Source organism: Nannobrachium achirus (assembly GCF_963921795.1).
Source record: "Nannobrachium achirus genome assembly, chromosome: 9".
NCBI classification, from domain to species: Eukaryota; Metazoa; Chordata; class Actinopteri; order Myctophiformes; family Myctophidae; genus Nannobrachium; species Nannobrachium achirus.
The window spans coordinates 64,486,068-64,500,741 of NC_137818.1; the positions used below are offsets into that span (position 1 = coordinate 64,486,068).

General features: G+C 40.7%; 1 protein-coding gene across 1 annotated transcript in view; it reads left to right on the forward strand.

Annotated features, from left to right (window-relative positions):
* Positions 1–245: 245 nt before the first annotated feature.
* LOC308291068 (microfibril-associated glycoprotein 4-like) overlaps positions 246–14,674 on the forward strand; it is a gene marked incomplete at both ends in the record, with an annotated part of 28,303 nt that continues 13,874 nt past the window's right edge. Inside the window, 4 exons of the mRNA XM_080732981.1 lie at positions 246–405; positions 4,465–4,524; positions 12,154–12,216; positions 13,889–13,951. Coding sequence (XP_080589107.1) covers positions 246–405; positions 4,465–4,524; positions 12,154–12,216; positions 13,889–13,951 — 346 coding nt within the window. The remainder of the gene's footprint in view (positions 406–4,464; positions 4,525–12,153; positions 12,217–13,888; positions 13,952–14,674) is intronic.

Consider the following 14,674-nt stretch of genomic DNA (forward strand, 5'->3'; position numbering starts at 1 on the left):
GGAAAGGGCTTTGTTCCCATTCGAGGTGGTGAATATATATATGAGACAGCGGTTTGTTCTGAGTCATTAGTCAGTGAGTCTAGCTGTGTGCTGGGTTACTAGACAGCAAAGTTAGTTTGTTCTGAGTCACTAGTCAGTGAGTCTAGCTGTGTGCTGGGTTACTAGACAGTGAAGTTAGTTTGTTTTGAGTCATTAGTCAGTGAGTGTATCTGTGTTCTGTGTCACTATAGTCAGTGAGGTTCAGGATGAAGGCTTGCGGTGCTTTGCTGTTCGTCCTGCTCTGTGTGTGTGAGGCTGCCCCTGACGTCCAGCTCCGTCTGACCCATGAGGAGGACCAGGGAACAGAGTTGGAGCTGACCCTGGACCATCAGCACCACCACGGGACCACAGACACAGAAGACACAGGTGAGGAGGATTGCTTTTACAGCACTAGATGTTCAGGCTGATAAGCGGCATTCAAACCTATAGTCTTACAGTATGTTGTGCAAAGAAGAGCAATGTTCACCAACGTATGTCCATTTGAAGTGTTAAACACTGCTATAACACTGAAGTATCTCCATTTGAAGTGCTAAACACTGCTATAAAAATGAAGTATACCCATCGGGGGGGCCGTTCTCCATTCCAACATGCTGCCATTCAGACATTGACTTCTAAGGCTCTCATTATACGGGGGCGCTTGTAAACGCTGCCGGTCTCGTTTTGGATTTATTACCCAAAAAACTTCGCGATTACACCTCGTTGGTTTGTTTTTCTGTGTTTACACGACAAGTTGACAACGCATGAATTCAATCAAAATGTGTCATGTTCCCAGCCTACATAGGCCTATACTGTGTGTTTACCCTTCAACTATAAAATATATATTGTTTTAATGAGACATGCTTTGTAATTAGGCTATGCTCCCAAATCCATATTATTATCGTATGTTCGCATATTCAATGAGTCCCGCAAAATCATAGAGGTTTTTTAGCGAGGTGAAGTGAAACACCAACAAAATCCCCCTTGAAGATGAAGGTCGGAACATTTATAGCCTATGGAGCATATTTCTGGACATTATCTACGGGGATGGGCAATATAAAGTTATTTCTGTCTTCTATCTGCAACACAGAAGTATAACGCACCATGCGAGGCAGCAAACGGAGTAGCCTACAGTGGCACATATGGGTATGGTAGTCTACCATACCTTGATTACAAGGGAAAATAATAAAATGTACTTCTTAAAATAAATTCATCATGCCGTTGCTAAGTATTGGCAACATGACTGTCTTGCATGCGTGCCTTCACACATGCAAGACCAGACAACAGTCATGTTGCCATACCTTAGCTGTTACTGAACTGACGCACTGGCGCACTGGAATGCGGCGCACTGGAGGATTATGAGCCGTCGCAAAATAAACTAACGGAATAAATAAATGAACTGACGCCACTGGCAGTCTGTTATTTCACTGGAAGTCACAATCATATCCTTGCGTTATGGCTAAATTGCCTACTTTCTCTCAGTCTTCAACAATGTCAAATTAACTGAGTCTGATGTTGATTAGCAAATATATTTGTTTAATTTCGCTACCTCAACGCCTCCAACGTTGAGGTAGAAAACACTTTTCCCGAAATTGTATCCACAAAGTAAAGGTAGTTCCGAGCTCCCAGACTGTAATAACCTAACAAGGGTCCATAAACCACGAACTAGGGCACGAAACAACCCCTTAAAATCGCTAGTTTTGTCAGCCGGTAATGTTTACAAGCCTGGATGTTGCAGGCGGAATGGCAGCATTAGCACCTCCTCTGGTCGAACGTAGTCCCAACCGTCGCTGCATTCGAACAGACATTCGACCAGAGGAGGTGCTAATGCTGCCATTCCGCCTGGTGGGGGGAGGGAGGGGGGTTCTATGACCGACGTCATTGTATTCTCCCGCATTTGGTCGTTTTCTTTGATTACACAGCTGCAAAAACGATGCGAAACCGCACTAATCCACTTCCAGACACGAATTCAAAAAAAGTTTCGGATTGGGTCATGAAAACGCGTCTCTGTGTGTCAAAATGGCCGAATGACTACTAAAAGCTAGTGATACAGGGATGATTTGTCCTCATGTAAAGACCGCCTAATTGTTGAGTGAAGACACTTCCTTAGAGGTATAGGGTTAGTGTCTGAATGGGGGGATGACGGAATGGCAGGATGTCGAGATGGGGGGATGCACCCGGCAATTTGTGTCAACACAAACATTAGAACAGAATCAAACTACAGCCAGAGGGACGTATCTTTCTGCAAGGAAACACCCCAGCACAATAATATTGTGGGTGGCTGATCAAGGGAAATGACGGCTAAAAAGAGCATAAACATATATATTAAAAATGGTTGGGTAGCACTTTACAATAATGACCTGTTATAAATCATTTATAAACATTTATAAGCAGTTTATAGATGAGTAATAAAACATGAACAAACTGTTTATTGACATTTGTAAATGTTTAACTAAACATTTATAACTGTTTTAAACATCATTTACAACTTATTAGTAAGTAGTAAACTAATCATGAATAAACCATTTATATACATTTGTAAATGCTTACTAAATCATTTATAACCAATGCTAAAATTCACAATTCACACATCTTGTTTATTATTGTGATGTTATCTGCTTATTGTAAGTCGCTTTGGATTAAAAGCGTCTGCTAAATGCCTAAACTGTAAACTGTAAACTGTAAACATAATGTGTAGGTAGGAATGCATTTACAAATGTCTGTTAAGGTGACCTCCATGTGTTGTTCATGTTTAATATACGCTTTGTAGATGTTATCAAGAGCCCTAATGTAAAGTGAAGGCTATTCATTGCGACCGTGAGGTCGCAAGTTACTATACAAACCTCCACCGGATGTCCGTCACGTCACGTCACGTTACATCACGTCACGTCACGTCACGCCACACTTTTGGCCCTACTCTTATCTCTGGCACCGTTGCCCCTATCCATGCCAAACTTTGCACACACTCCTTGGCTGCCAAACCACAACCTCCACCCCTGATTTCTCACATGCCCCTCTTCTAGCGCCACCATGAGGTTGCTTATCTCCTTACTGGTTATTTATATCTGTCTGTTAATGTGGCCTCCTTGTTTGTTCATGGTTATGCTTTGTAAAACATTCCTTAAATATCTATAAATCATTAGTAGATGTTATCAAGAGCCCTAATGTAAAGTGAAGACTATTCATTATTTACAACTGTCTGTTAATGTGGCCTCCATGTTTGTTCATGTTTAGCAGTTTGGCAAGTTTGGCATGGATAGGGGAAACGGTGCCGGAGATAAGAGTAGGGCCAAAAGTGTGACGTGACGTGATGTGCCGTGACGGACAGACTGACGGAGGGACTGACAGACAGCCGGGGGAGGTTTTCATAGTAACTTGCAACCTGATGGTCGCAATGAATAGTCTTCACTTTACATTAGGGCTCTTGATAACATCTACAAAGCGTATATTAAACATGAACAACACATGGAGGTCACCTTAACAGACATTTGTAAATGCATTCCTACCTACACATTATGTGAATTTTAGCATTGGTTATAAATGATTTAGTAAGCATTTACAAATGTATATAAATAGTTTATTCATGATTAGTTTACTACTTACTAATACCTTACTAATAACATGTAAATGATGTTTAAAACAGTTATAAATGTTTAGTTAAACATTTACAAATGTCAATAAACAGTTTGTTCATGTTTTATTACTCATCTATAAACTGCTTATAAATGTTTATAAATGATTTATAACAGGTCATTATTGTAAAGTGCTACCAATGGTTGTAAAGTTACCTAGTGTACCTTTAAGTTTATTCCTTGTTTCCTTTGATTTCTACATTGTGGGTCCTTGAACTGGGTTTAAGCCCTGACACATGTGTTAACAATGTAAAGGTTGTAAACTGAAACGTTTTTTTTTTTTTTTTTTTTTTTTTTTTTTCAATATTTAAAAATCTAATTGTGTGTTTCAGAAAAGGACAAGAAAGAGAATGAAAGTGAGACGGAGGTCGAAGGAAGTGGAGGATGTTCAGGATGTTCAAGTAAGATAGAGACAGGGTCAAAACTAGTGGTGGAAAAAGTAGGCCTACTCCAAATATTTTACTTAAAAGTAACAATACCATAATATAGATATACTCTGTTACCACTAAAAGTCCGGAATTCAAAATGTACTTAAAAGTATGAAAGTGTTGGCATCAAAATGTACTTAAAGTACCACAAGTAAAAGTACAAAAAGTACAAAAAAAGGAAACAAACAAACAAACAAACAAACAAACAGTAGAACAAAAACTAATAGAAAATATGTATTTTAGTCTTATGGTTAATGAAACATTGGCACTCGGTGCTGTGGTGTGAGATTGTATATCTTCTATTTTTTAATAGCTTAAGTATAAAACAATGATTAAAGTGATAATGTGTAAAAGTGCGTTCCTGGTCCGAATGGGTTGAAACACTGCAGGATCGTCCACGGAGGACCAGAAGTCGTCCTGCGACACCTTGCTGATCTACAAGCTCACCAGTGAGGCTCTCCAGTCCAAAGTGGACATTTCCCGATCTTCATTCTCAAAGCTCTGAGCTTTGATTGGCTTTATATAAAACCACATTTGATAGATATAACTATCAATTACAGTTACTGATTATAGATATAATTGTAATCAGGTCTTTATATCCTGCAATGAAGAATTATGCGATGGCATGACAATAATCGCAAATCATTTTGAATAGACTTGTCGTATATAAACAGAATTGACACAAGGAAATTACATCTTACTTATGATTATGGGACGACTAGAATCACTGAGATGTGTGGATAATTAGGGCAGAAGGAGACAACTGAAGGTTGTGTCAATGTGTGCCAAGATGCTCAATGTGTCAGAGACTCCAGTATCCATGTATTTTCCATTGGCAGCGCACACTCTACCAAAGAAGTGGCATAGCAGGGTGGCAAAGCGGGTGGTATTAGGATCCTGTATATGCTTTCCTAAATCTGTGTTGCCAAAATACCAACGCAACAACACGCCCACATCCACAACTCCATGCACAAAGAACAAAGTCGGCATAATGGCTATAGCGGGCATAGAGTCCCTGAAATACCATTTAGGGGAAGAGCAAGTTTCTTGTCCGCAATTCACCCTTTGTTAAGTCCCGCCCGCTGTCCCGCCCCTCTTCACACTCATTGGTTGCTGTGTCTTGGTGGGACATTCGGTGTGACACTCCATCCACTACCATTGTACTTCAGTTGCTTCCAATTGTTATTCTGTGTGTTCAATTCTAATTTCAAACTTGGTTTCAGTAAAATGGAGCTGCTCAGTGGCAGTATAGTGACTCAGCATGTTTTTAAATGTTTTTATTTCTCCAAGAATATTTTTTTTGCAAATTCAACATAAAAAATGCGGAACCATGGCGGGACAAGGCAGATAGAGCCTGCTGGTTGGTCAGTCAGGGACCAACCAGAAGGCTAACAAAGGGTGAGCTAGAAGCAGTGCTCTTCCGAGCACAGGTCTCCACCAGGCCAGGCGTCCTGATGGTGCTACTGTATAATTAGGGATGGGTATCGTTCACCTTTGAATCGATACGATACCTTTTTCGATACCTGGGAATCGATATGATACCCTTTTCGATACTTTTTATTTAAGTTTCACACAGTGTGGCGGAGCAGAGAGTATCTTTGGATAATCATCATAATAATAAACATTATAGGCTATTGTCGGCTATTTTCCACAGTAACGAGTGTAGCCTACTAAAACAGTCATTAAACTCTCAGTAGCCCAACTGTTACTGATGCGACTGGCCAGGGGTGCGTTCCAGAGAATCGAAACGAGGTATCGTTAGTTTTTAGGTGAACCGATACCCGATAGTATCAACGTCATGCAATCGATACCATTAAAAGTATTGCAGACAATACCCATCCCTATGTATAATAGGCCAGTGTAAAAAGGGTGGCATATGTTCTTCACCTTAGACCTTTCATGGCAATCGGACGCTGCATGCATGATTTGAGGCATTGTGTTCCAAAAATGTGTTTTGCTTAAGTCTACCTGCTGGTGGCACTATAACAGGCCAATGTGAAAAGGGTAGCATTTGTTCCTTGACATAGTGGGAATGTGTGTGGCAAATTTCATGGTAATTGCAAGCTGCGTTGATGATTTGAGGCATTTAGTTAAAAAACTGAGCAATCCTGCAAACTTTGGAAGCAAATATTAGCCAATCAGGATGGAATATGAAATATCAGACGCATTATACTTGATCACATGACTATAGAGATACTGTGTACTGATTTGTGTTACTTTTGGAGAAGATCTGAAGGAGTAATATCCAAAAATGTGTTTTACATAAGTCGGCCCAAAGGTGGCGCTATAAAAGGCTGGTGTGAAAAATGCAGGGCAAAGGTTTATCCTTAGCTTCTAGGGAGTGCGCTTACAAAGTTTGAAACCGATCGGTGGAGTTATAGGTAAAACCACAAATCGGCCTGTTATAAAGGCTGATTTTTTAAAACGTAAGTGGCATTTCTTCCTCGGCCTAGTGGGAACGTGTGTGCGCGATTTCATGATAATTGCACTTTGCGTTTGTGATTTGAGGCATTTTGTTCAAAACGGCTCAATCCTACAAACTTTGGAAGCCAATCTTAGCCAATGAGGATGGAATATGCAAAATCGGACAGATCCGTGTCGATCACATGACTGTCGAGATACTGCTTACCAATTTGTAGGATCTTTGGACAAAATCTGTAACAGAAATGTGTTTTGCGAACATCGGCCACTAGGTGGCGCTAGAAAAGGCCCATTGAAAAATTCTAGATTGGCATCCAGGGAATGTGTGTGCTCACTTTGGCAGCGACCGGGCCAACAGCGACTGAGATTAGGTGCACACAAACTGCGAGGACGCACGGACGCACTTACGCACGGTGAGGATAATGGGTAACAGGTGGCAGAAATTAGACCCCAATATCTCTGAAATGTCAGTGATACAATGTGTCAGGGTATTATCATTTTATCTTAGTTTTACTGCTAAACTGTTGATCATTGTGTGCTCGCTGTGCAGTGGGGATTTGACACAAAGCATTCAGTGAAACCTTTTTACTAGGGGTGCAACGATACATTTGAACAACGATTTGATACACATCACGATACATGCAGCGATACGATACATGGACGATATTGGTTCATTCATGGCTATACGACATAGTAACTATTTAGCAAAGACATTAAATCTGTGTGAAACGTGTAAATAGAGGAGTTTTTTAAGGGAAAAATCTATTATTATGGATACTAGAAGCTGGGCCGCCCTTCGGGCGGCCCAGCGTCTAGTCGGCGACCTGGCCAACTCGGAACAATGTAAATAGGGAATGAATGCCCCGCCCTTTAATGCAAACCCCATTATACCTGTTTTCATAGGACCCGTTTTGACCATCTGTCTGCCTGTGTCCATTTATGCCCATATATGGAGATATCTGTATCTGTCTGTCTGTCTGTCGGCGTCCATTTTATGTCCATATATGGAGATCACTGCAGTTATAGTTCTGGGTCCATTTTATGCCCATATATGGAGATATCTGTCTATCTGCGTCCATTTTATGCCCATATATGGAGTATCTGTCTGTGCCTCCAACTGTGTTGCAGACACAGTGCCGGTTCCCCCTTTAATGCAAACCTCATTATACCTGTTGTCATAGGACCCGTTTTGAACATCTGTTTGCCTGTGTCCATTTATGCCCATATATGGAGATATCTGTATCTGTCTGTCTGCGTCCATTTTATGCCCATATATGGAGATCTTTGACCATCTGTTTGCCTCTGTCCATTTATGTCCATATATGGAGATATCTGTATCTGTCTGTCTGCAATCCATTTTATGCCCATATATGGGGGCATTCATTTTATGCCCATATATGGAGAACGCGCGTGCCGGTGGGACGAACGGTTCTCGAGATACGCGGATTACACACTCACAGAGATGGAGATCTTTGACCATCTGTTTGCCTCTGTCCATTTATGTCCATATATGGAGATATCTGTATCTGTCTGTCTGCAATCCATTTTATGCCCATATATGGGGGCATTCATTTTATGCCCATATATGGAGAACGCGCGTGCCGGTGGGACGAACGGTTCTCGAGATACGCGGATTACACACTCACAGAGATTTTTTGTTGACTCATGTGGCGTACGCGATGTCAGAGCCTTTTATGAAGTGATGTCACAATGAGTCAGAGCTTACGCCGATTTCCTCCGGAACAGCCTGATGTCAACAATCAGCTCCGCATAAGGAGATTCCGAACGTTTCGCGCCGTTTCGGAAAAAACGCGCGTCGGGTCGGGTCGAGGCCGGGCACTGCACTCCGCGCCGCGGCGGAGAACGCGCGTGCCGAATCTGAAGCCGGTGGGACGAACGGTTCTCGAGATACGCGGATTACATACACGCAGACACGCAGAGACTTCTCGCATTTATAGATAGATAAAACACTGTAATTCTTTAGGAAATACATGGACATTATATTACAACACATACACAAACACGCACCTTGACATGAACATAGAGATTAGATTACACACATGTATCGATAGACCAAGAGTAGCTACATGGAATGGCTAGTTTCCATACAATCGATTATTTTGCATTGCAAAACAATTCGATGTTGATTATTTGCATCAATATAGTCGATCATTGCAAATTAAAACGATGTTTCGATTCAGTTACTATATCGTTACACACCTACTTTTTACTGCACATTTTTAATGTGTTCACAGATCTCACGTCACAATTGACGACCTTCAACAGAGACCTGGGAAACCAGGTTTTTCTATGGATTCCTCAGATCTTGACACAACTCCCAGATAGAGGCTGTGACCATCTGTGCAAGACTAGATTTACGGCCATTAAATAGCAGGAAATATGGTCTGGCACAAATGGTTTTCTTCAAAAACATTTTTTCCCCCCCATATTTCATGTCTGTAACTGCCTTCCGCCAACCGGGCCTGGTGGAGACATGCATTCCAAAGAGTGCACTTTTCTACTTAAAGGAGTAATTCACCCCAAATGATTGTATTTCCTATTGATTACTCATGCCATGGAGACTTGAGTTCAATGAAATGTTTTTGTATTTGTCGCATTCCTAAGACAAAAAGAAAATGTTTTATAGTAAATTCCCCCCATTGATTCTGGGTGGGGATGAATGGGGACCCGAATACATTTGGGTCCCCATCCGGATGGGGCTAAATTTATTGTAATCAAATTATTGTCTTAGGAATGCAACAAAAAACTAAAAACATTATTGAATTCAGGTCTCCACTTGAGTAATCAATAGGAAAAAAAAGTCATTTTGGGGGTGAACTACTCCTTTAATGTGTCTCCTCGCTATGTTTGTTTGATTTAAACGACTATAAATGTTTCAATCCTTGTGTTTACAGCATTACAGAATGACATGTCAGCTCTGAAGACACAGAACTCAGGTGAATTCATCTCAAATACACACTAGAAAATATTGTTCCTTCGAAACAATTGTGGGCTCGCTTCAAGCCATAAAACAATGGCTATAAAAGTACAAAATGTCAAGATCGCAGCCAGTGCTCTCTTTGATGTTACTGATGCAATTGGACACTGCATGCATGATTTGAGGCATTTTGTTCCAAAAATGTGTTTTGTTGACCCGCTGGTGGCGCTATAACAGGTCAATGTGAGAAGGGTGGCATCTGTTCCTTGACTTAGTGGGAATGTGCTTGCAAGATTTCACACACATCACAGGCTGTGTTCATGATTTGAGGTGTTTTTGGCCACTTTATCGCTGCTTGCAGCTATATTTATTATTATTATTATTATTATTTTTGTGTGCACTTCATCGGCATGTTAGATAAAGGTCCTTACCGGACCGGGCCTGGTGGAGACATGCATTCCAAAGATTGCACTTTTCTACTTAAAGAGGTGGTGCCATAGTTTTGTACTTTTTCTGTTTTGTATGTGTCTATGGAGTTGACATTACTCTAATAGACCCACAGGCGTGGTTATAATGTGAAGATTTGTCTTCCCTGTGTATTTTTGGTTTCTTCCTGAAAGCTGAAAGACTGGGCCTCAAAAGGCCCAGTCGGAAAACACAGATTAAATGACATCATATAATCAACCCCTCCCCTTTTACCATTCACCCAACACTGTGGGGTGTGGCTAACTCAGCTGGGTCACCACCCACCATGACATCCATGCATACTTAATGAACTGGGGGTGTGGCCACATAAAAACCCAATTTTAACTCTTTCTGTATACTTTTTTGGAAAAAATCTTCCTCCTAGTATAATCATAATACCTGATAATCATGTTTTAGAGGGGGGGGGGGGATCATGGCACCACCTCTTTAATGTGTCTCCTCGCTATGTTTGTTTGATTTAAACGACTATAAATGTTTCAATCCATGTGTTTACAGCATTACAGAATGACAAGTCAGCTCTGAAGACACAGAACTCACATAAACTTTATAGATGGTTCTGCTGAATAACGTTATGTGTATACAGTTTCTTGACATGTGACCTTGATCTATTATCACTTCCAACTCCAAGCTCAGTTACCTACTTATATTTATTTAATTATATAATCAAACTGACTGTCCATGGGGTCTATTAGGCAGAAATGCTCATGTCCAGTTTCCCCAGGAGAACCCAGCAGCCCTCATAGCATAGAGTGGAGCCTATAAGCCTATCGCTTTTACACTAATTGTTGTGGTCAAAATTCATTTTTCATTAATGTAATTACAAACACATCAATGCCTTTGTTGTCCCACACAAGCTATCACACTCTGCTAAACAGATGTAATGCATTAATGTGTTTTGCCAAGTACCGGAAAAGATGCCCTGTGATTGGCCAGTACAGTCACATTGATTGGCTCTTGTGCCGAATGTGGCGGCTCGTGTGGGACAACAAAGGCATGGATGTCTTTGTAATGACAACTAGTAACACATTCATGAAAAATAAAATCACTTTTGACCACAACAAATAGTGTACAAGCGATTGATATGAGAGCTGCTGCATGGGTTCTGCTGGGGAAATTGGGGCATGTTGTTCAATAGACCCCATGGACAGTCATTTTGGATCAATATAAGTAGGAAAATGAGCCTATATGTGATTTAGGGCAGAGTTGTCCTTTAAGGGTTAAGTAAAAGTATCAATACTGCAATATACAAGTAAAGGTCTGACGTATCTTGGAGTCTGTGCGTTCAACTATTTACTCAACTTTGTTGCTTGGAGAGGAGATATTAAGAAACAGAGTAGCAGGCAATCAGGAACACAGACAGGCAAAGATGGTTCTGAGGTGATTCCAGGTTGGTTTATTTGTAGGAGATGCATGGAGCACAGAGCACAGAGGGCAGCAGCCCTTCGGCGTCTGGCCCGAGAAGACTACCAAACCCACAATTCTATGAACTTTTAAAGCAAATGAAGGCGGACTCAAACTCAACCTGTCCAGACAGCTTGATTAGATTAGCATCTGCATGTGTCCAAAAGGCCTCTGACACTTTGTTGACTGTAAACAATAGCTAAACACAGCAGGGGACATTCCTACACAAAGACAGTCGCCTGTGACTTTGTTCCACCCAGGAGCACTGGGGGGTAAATGCAAATAGCCCCTATTGGTGCCGTGGGAGACAAGCAGGCAGACAGACTTGATTGAGTACCCCAATGCAAATAACAGCAGTTTGATCCGTACAGTAAGTACAAAATATGTGAGATATGGTTTCACAGGATACCGCAGGTCCGCTTTTCAAAATGAGTCAAAGTACAAAATTATTGGTATCAAAATGTACTTAAAGTACGAAAAGTATAAAGTACTATACAGATGTCCCATTTCACACACATTTTCAAATTCATAAAATGTACAAGCATTTTTTGTTTTGAAATAGCAGATCTCAAGCTCACAAGTATTTTGAGCTTGTAGATCGGCTAATGTATGTTTTGTAATAATAATCAATAGTTAACTTGTAGCTAAGGTTTTCAAATAATTGTTGTGGAGTAAACATTTATTTGTGTGTGTTCATCGATACTCATCACAGATGGTTCTGCATAGATTAGCATTATGTGTATGCAATCCTTTTGACCTAGATTATATTTACTATATAAATGTATTATTTAAATGTGTGTTTAAATTAAAGTATTCATTCATGTGTTTACAGCCTTGAAGAATGCTGTGTCAGCCCTAGAGAATGACATGTCACCTCTGAAGACACAGAACTCAGGTGAATTCATCTCAAATACACACTAGAAAATATTGTTCCTTCGAAACAATTGTGGGCTCGCTTCAAGCCAAAAAACAATGGCTATAAAAGTACAAAATGTCAAGATCGCAGCCAGTGCTCTCTTTGATGTTACTGACACAATTGGACACTGCATGCATGATTTGAGGCATTTTGTTCCAAAAATGTGTTATGCAAAAGTTGACCCGCTGGTGGCGCTATAACAGGTCAATGTGAGAAGGGTGGCATCTGTTCCTTGACTTAGTGGGAATGTGCTTGCAAGATTTCACGCACATCACAGGCTGTGTTCATGATTTGAGGTGTTTTTGGCCACTTTATCGCTGCTTGCAGCTATATTTATTATTATTATTATTATTATTTTTGTGTGCACTTCATCGGCATGTTAGATAAAGGTCCTTACCGGACCGGGCCTGGTGGAGACATGCATTCCAAAGATTGCACTTTTCTACTTAATGTGTCTCCTCGCTATGTTTGTTTGATTTAAACGACTATAAATCTGAAGACACAGAACTCACATAAACTTTATAGATGGTTCTGCTGAATAACGTTATGTGTATACAGTTTCTTGCCATGTGACCTTGATCTATTATCACTTCCAATTCCAAGCTCAGTTACCTACTTATATTTATTTAATTATATAATCAAACTGACTGTCCATGGGGTCTATTAGGCAGAAATGCTCATGTCCAGTTTCCCCAGGAGAACCCAGCAGCCCTCACAGCATAGAGTGGAGCCTATAAGCCTATCGCTTTTACACTAATTGTTGTGGTCAAAATTCATTTTTCATTAATGTAGTTGTCATTACAAACACATCAATGCCTTTGTTGTCCCACACAAGCTATCACACTCTGCTAAACAGATGTAATGCATTTATGTGTTTTGCCAAGTACCGGAAAAGATGCCCTGTGATTGGCCAGTACAGTCACATTGATTGGCTCTTGTGCCGAATGTGGCGGCTCGTGTGGGACAACAAAGGCATGGATGTCTTTGTAATGACAACTAGTAACACATTTATGAAAAATAAAATCACTTTTGACCACAACAAATAGTGTACAAGCGATTGATATGAGAGCTGCTGCATGGGTTCTGCTGGGGAAATTGAACAACAGGGGCATGTTGTTCAATAGACCCCATGGACAGTCATTTTGGATCAATATAAGTAGGAAAATGAGCCTATATGTGATTTAGGGCAGAGTTGTCCTTTAAGGGTTAAGTAAAAGTATCAATACTGCAATATACAAGTAAAGGTCCGCTTTTCAAAATGAGTCAAAGTACAAAATTATTGGTATCAAAATGTACTTAAAGTACGAAAAGTATAAAGTACTATACAGAATGTCCCATTTCACACACATTTTCAAATTCATAAAATGTACAAGCATTTTTTGTTTTGAAATAGCAGATCTCAAGCTCACAAGTATTTTGAGCTTGTAGATCGGCTAATGTATGTTTTGTAATAATAATCAATAGTTAACTTGTAGCTAAGGTTTTCAAATAATTGTTGTGGAGTAAACATTTATTTGTTTGTGTTCATCGATACTCATCACAGATGGTTCTGCATAGATTAGCATTATGTGTATGCAATCCTTTTTACCTAGATTATATTTACTATATAAATGTATTATTTAAATTAAAGTCTCCATTCATGTGTTTACAGCCTTGAAGAATGCTGTGTCAGCCCTAGAGAATGACATGTCAGCTCTGAAGACACAGAACTCAGGTGAATTCATCTCAAATACACACTAGAAAATATTGTTCCTTCGAAACAATTGTGGGCTCGCTTCAAGCCAAAAAACAATGGCTATAAAAGTACAAAATGTCAAGATCACAGCCAGTGCTCTCTTTGATGTTACTGACGCAATTGGACACTGCATGCATGATTTGAGGCATTTTGTTCCAAAAATGTGTTATGCAAAAGTTGACCCGCTGGTGGCGCTATAACAGGTCAATGTGAGAAGGGTGGCATCTGTTCCTTGACTTAGTGGGAATGTGCTTGCAAGATTTCACGCACATCACAGGCTGTGTTCATGATTTGAGGTGTTTTTGGCCACTTTATCGCTGCTTGCAGCTATATTTATTATTATTATTGTCTCCACCAGCCGAAGGCTGAGGGAGAGTATGTTTTCCCCTCCGTCCGTCCGTCCGTCCGTCCGTCCGTCCGTGCGTGCGTGCGTCCGTGCGTCCTCGGAGTTTGTGAGCAGCTAATCTCAGATCGCTGCCAAACTGAGCACACACACTCCCTGGATGCCAATCTAGAACCTCTGCCCCACATTTTTCAAATCAGCCTCATGGTGGCGCTATAACAGGCCGATTTGTGTGGCCTGGTTGTTACCAGCTAATCTCCGGCGCCGTTGGCCCGATCGCTGCCAAACTGAGCACACACACTCCCTGGATGCTAATTCAGAACCTCTGCCCCACATTTTTTAAATCAGCCTCATGGTGG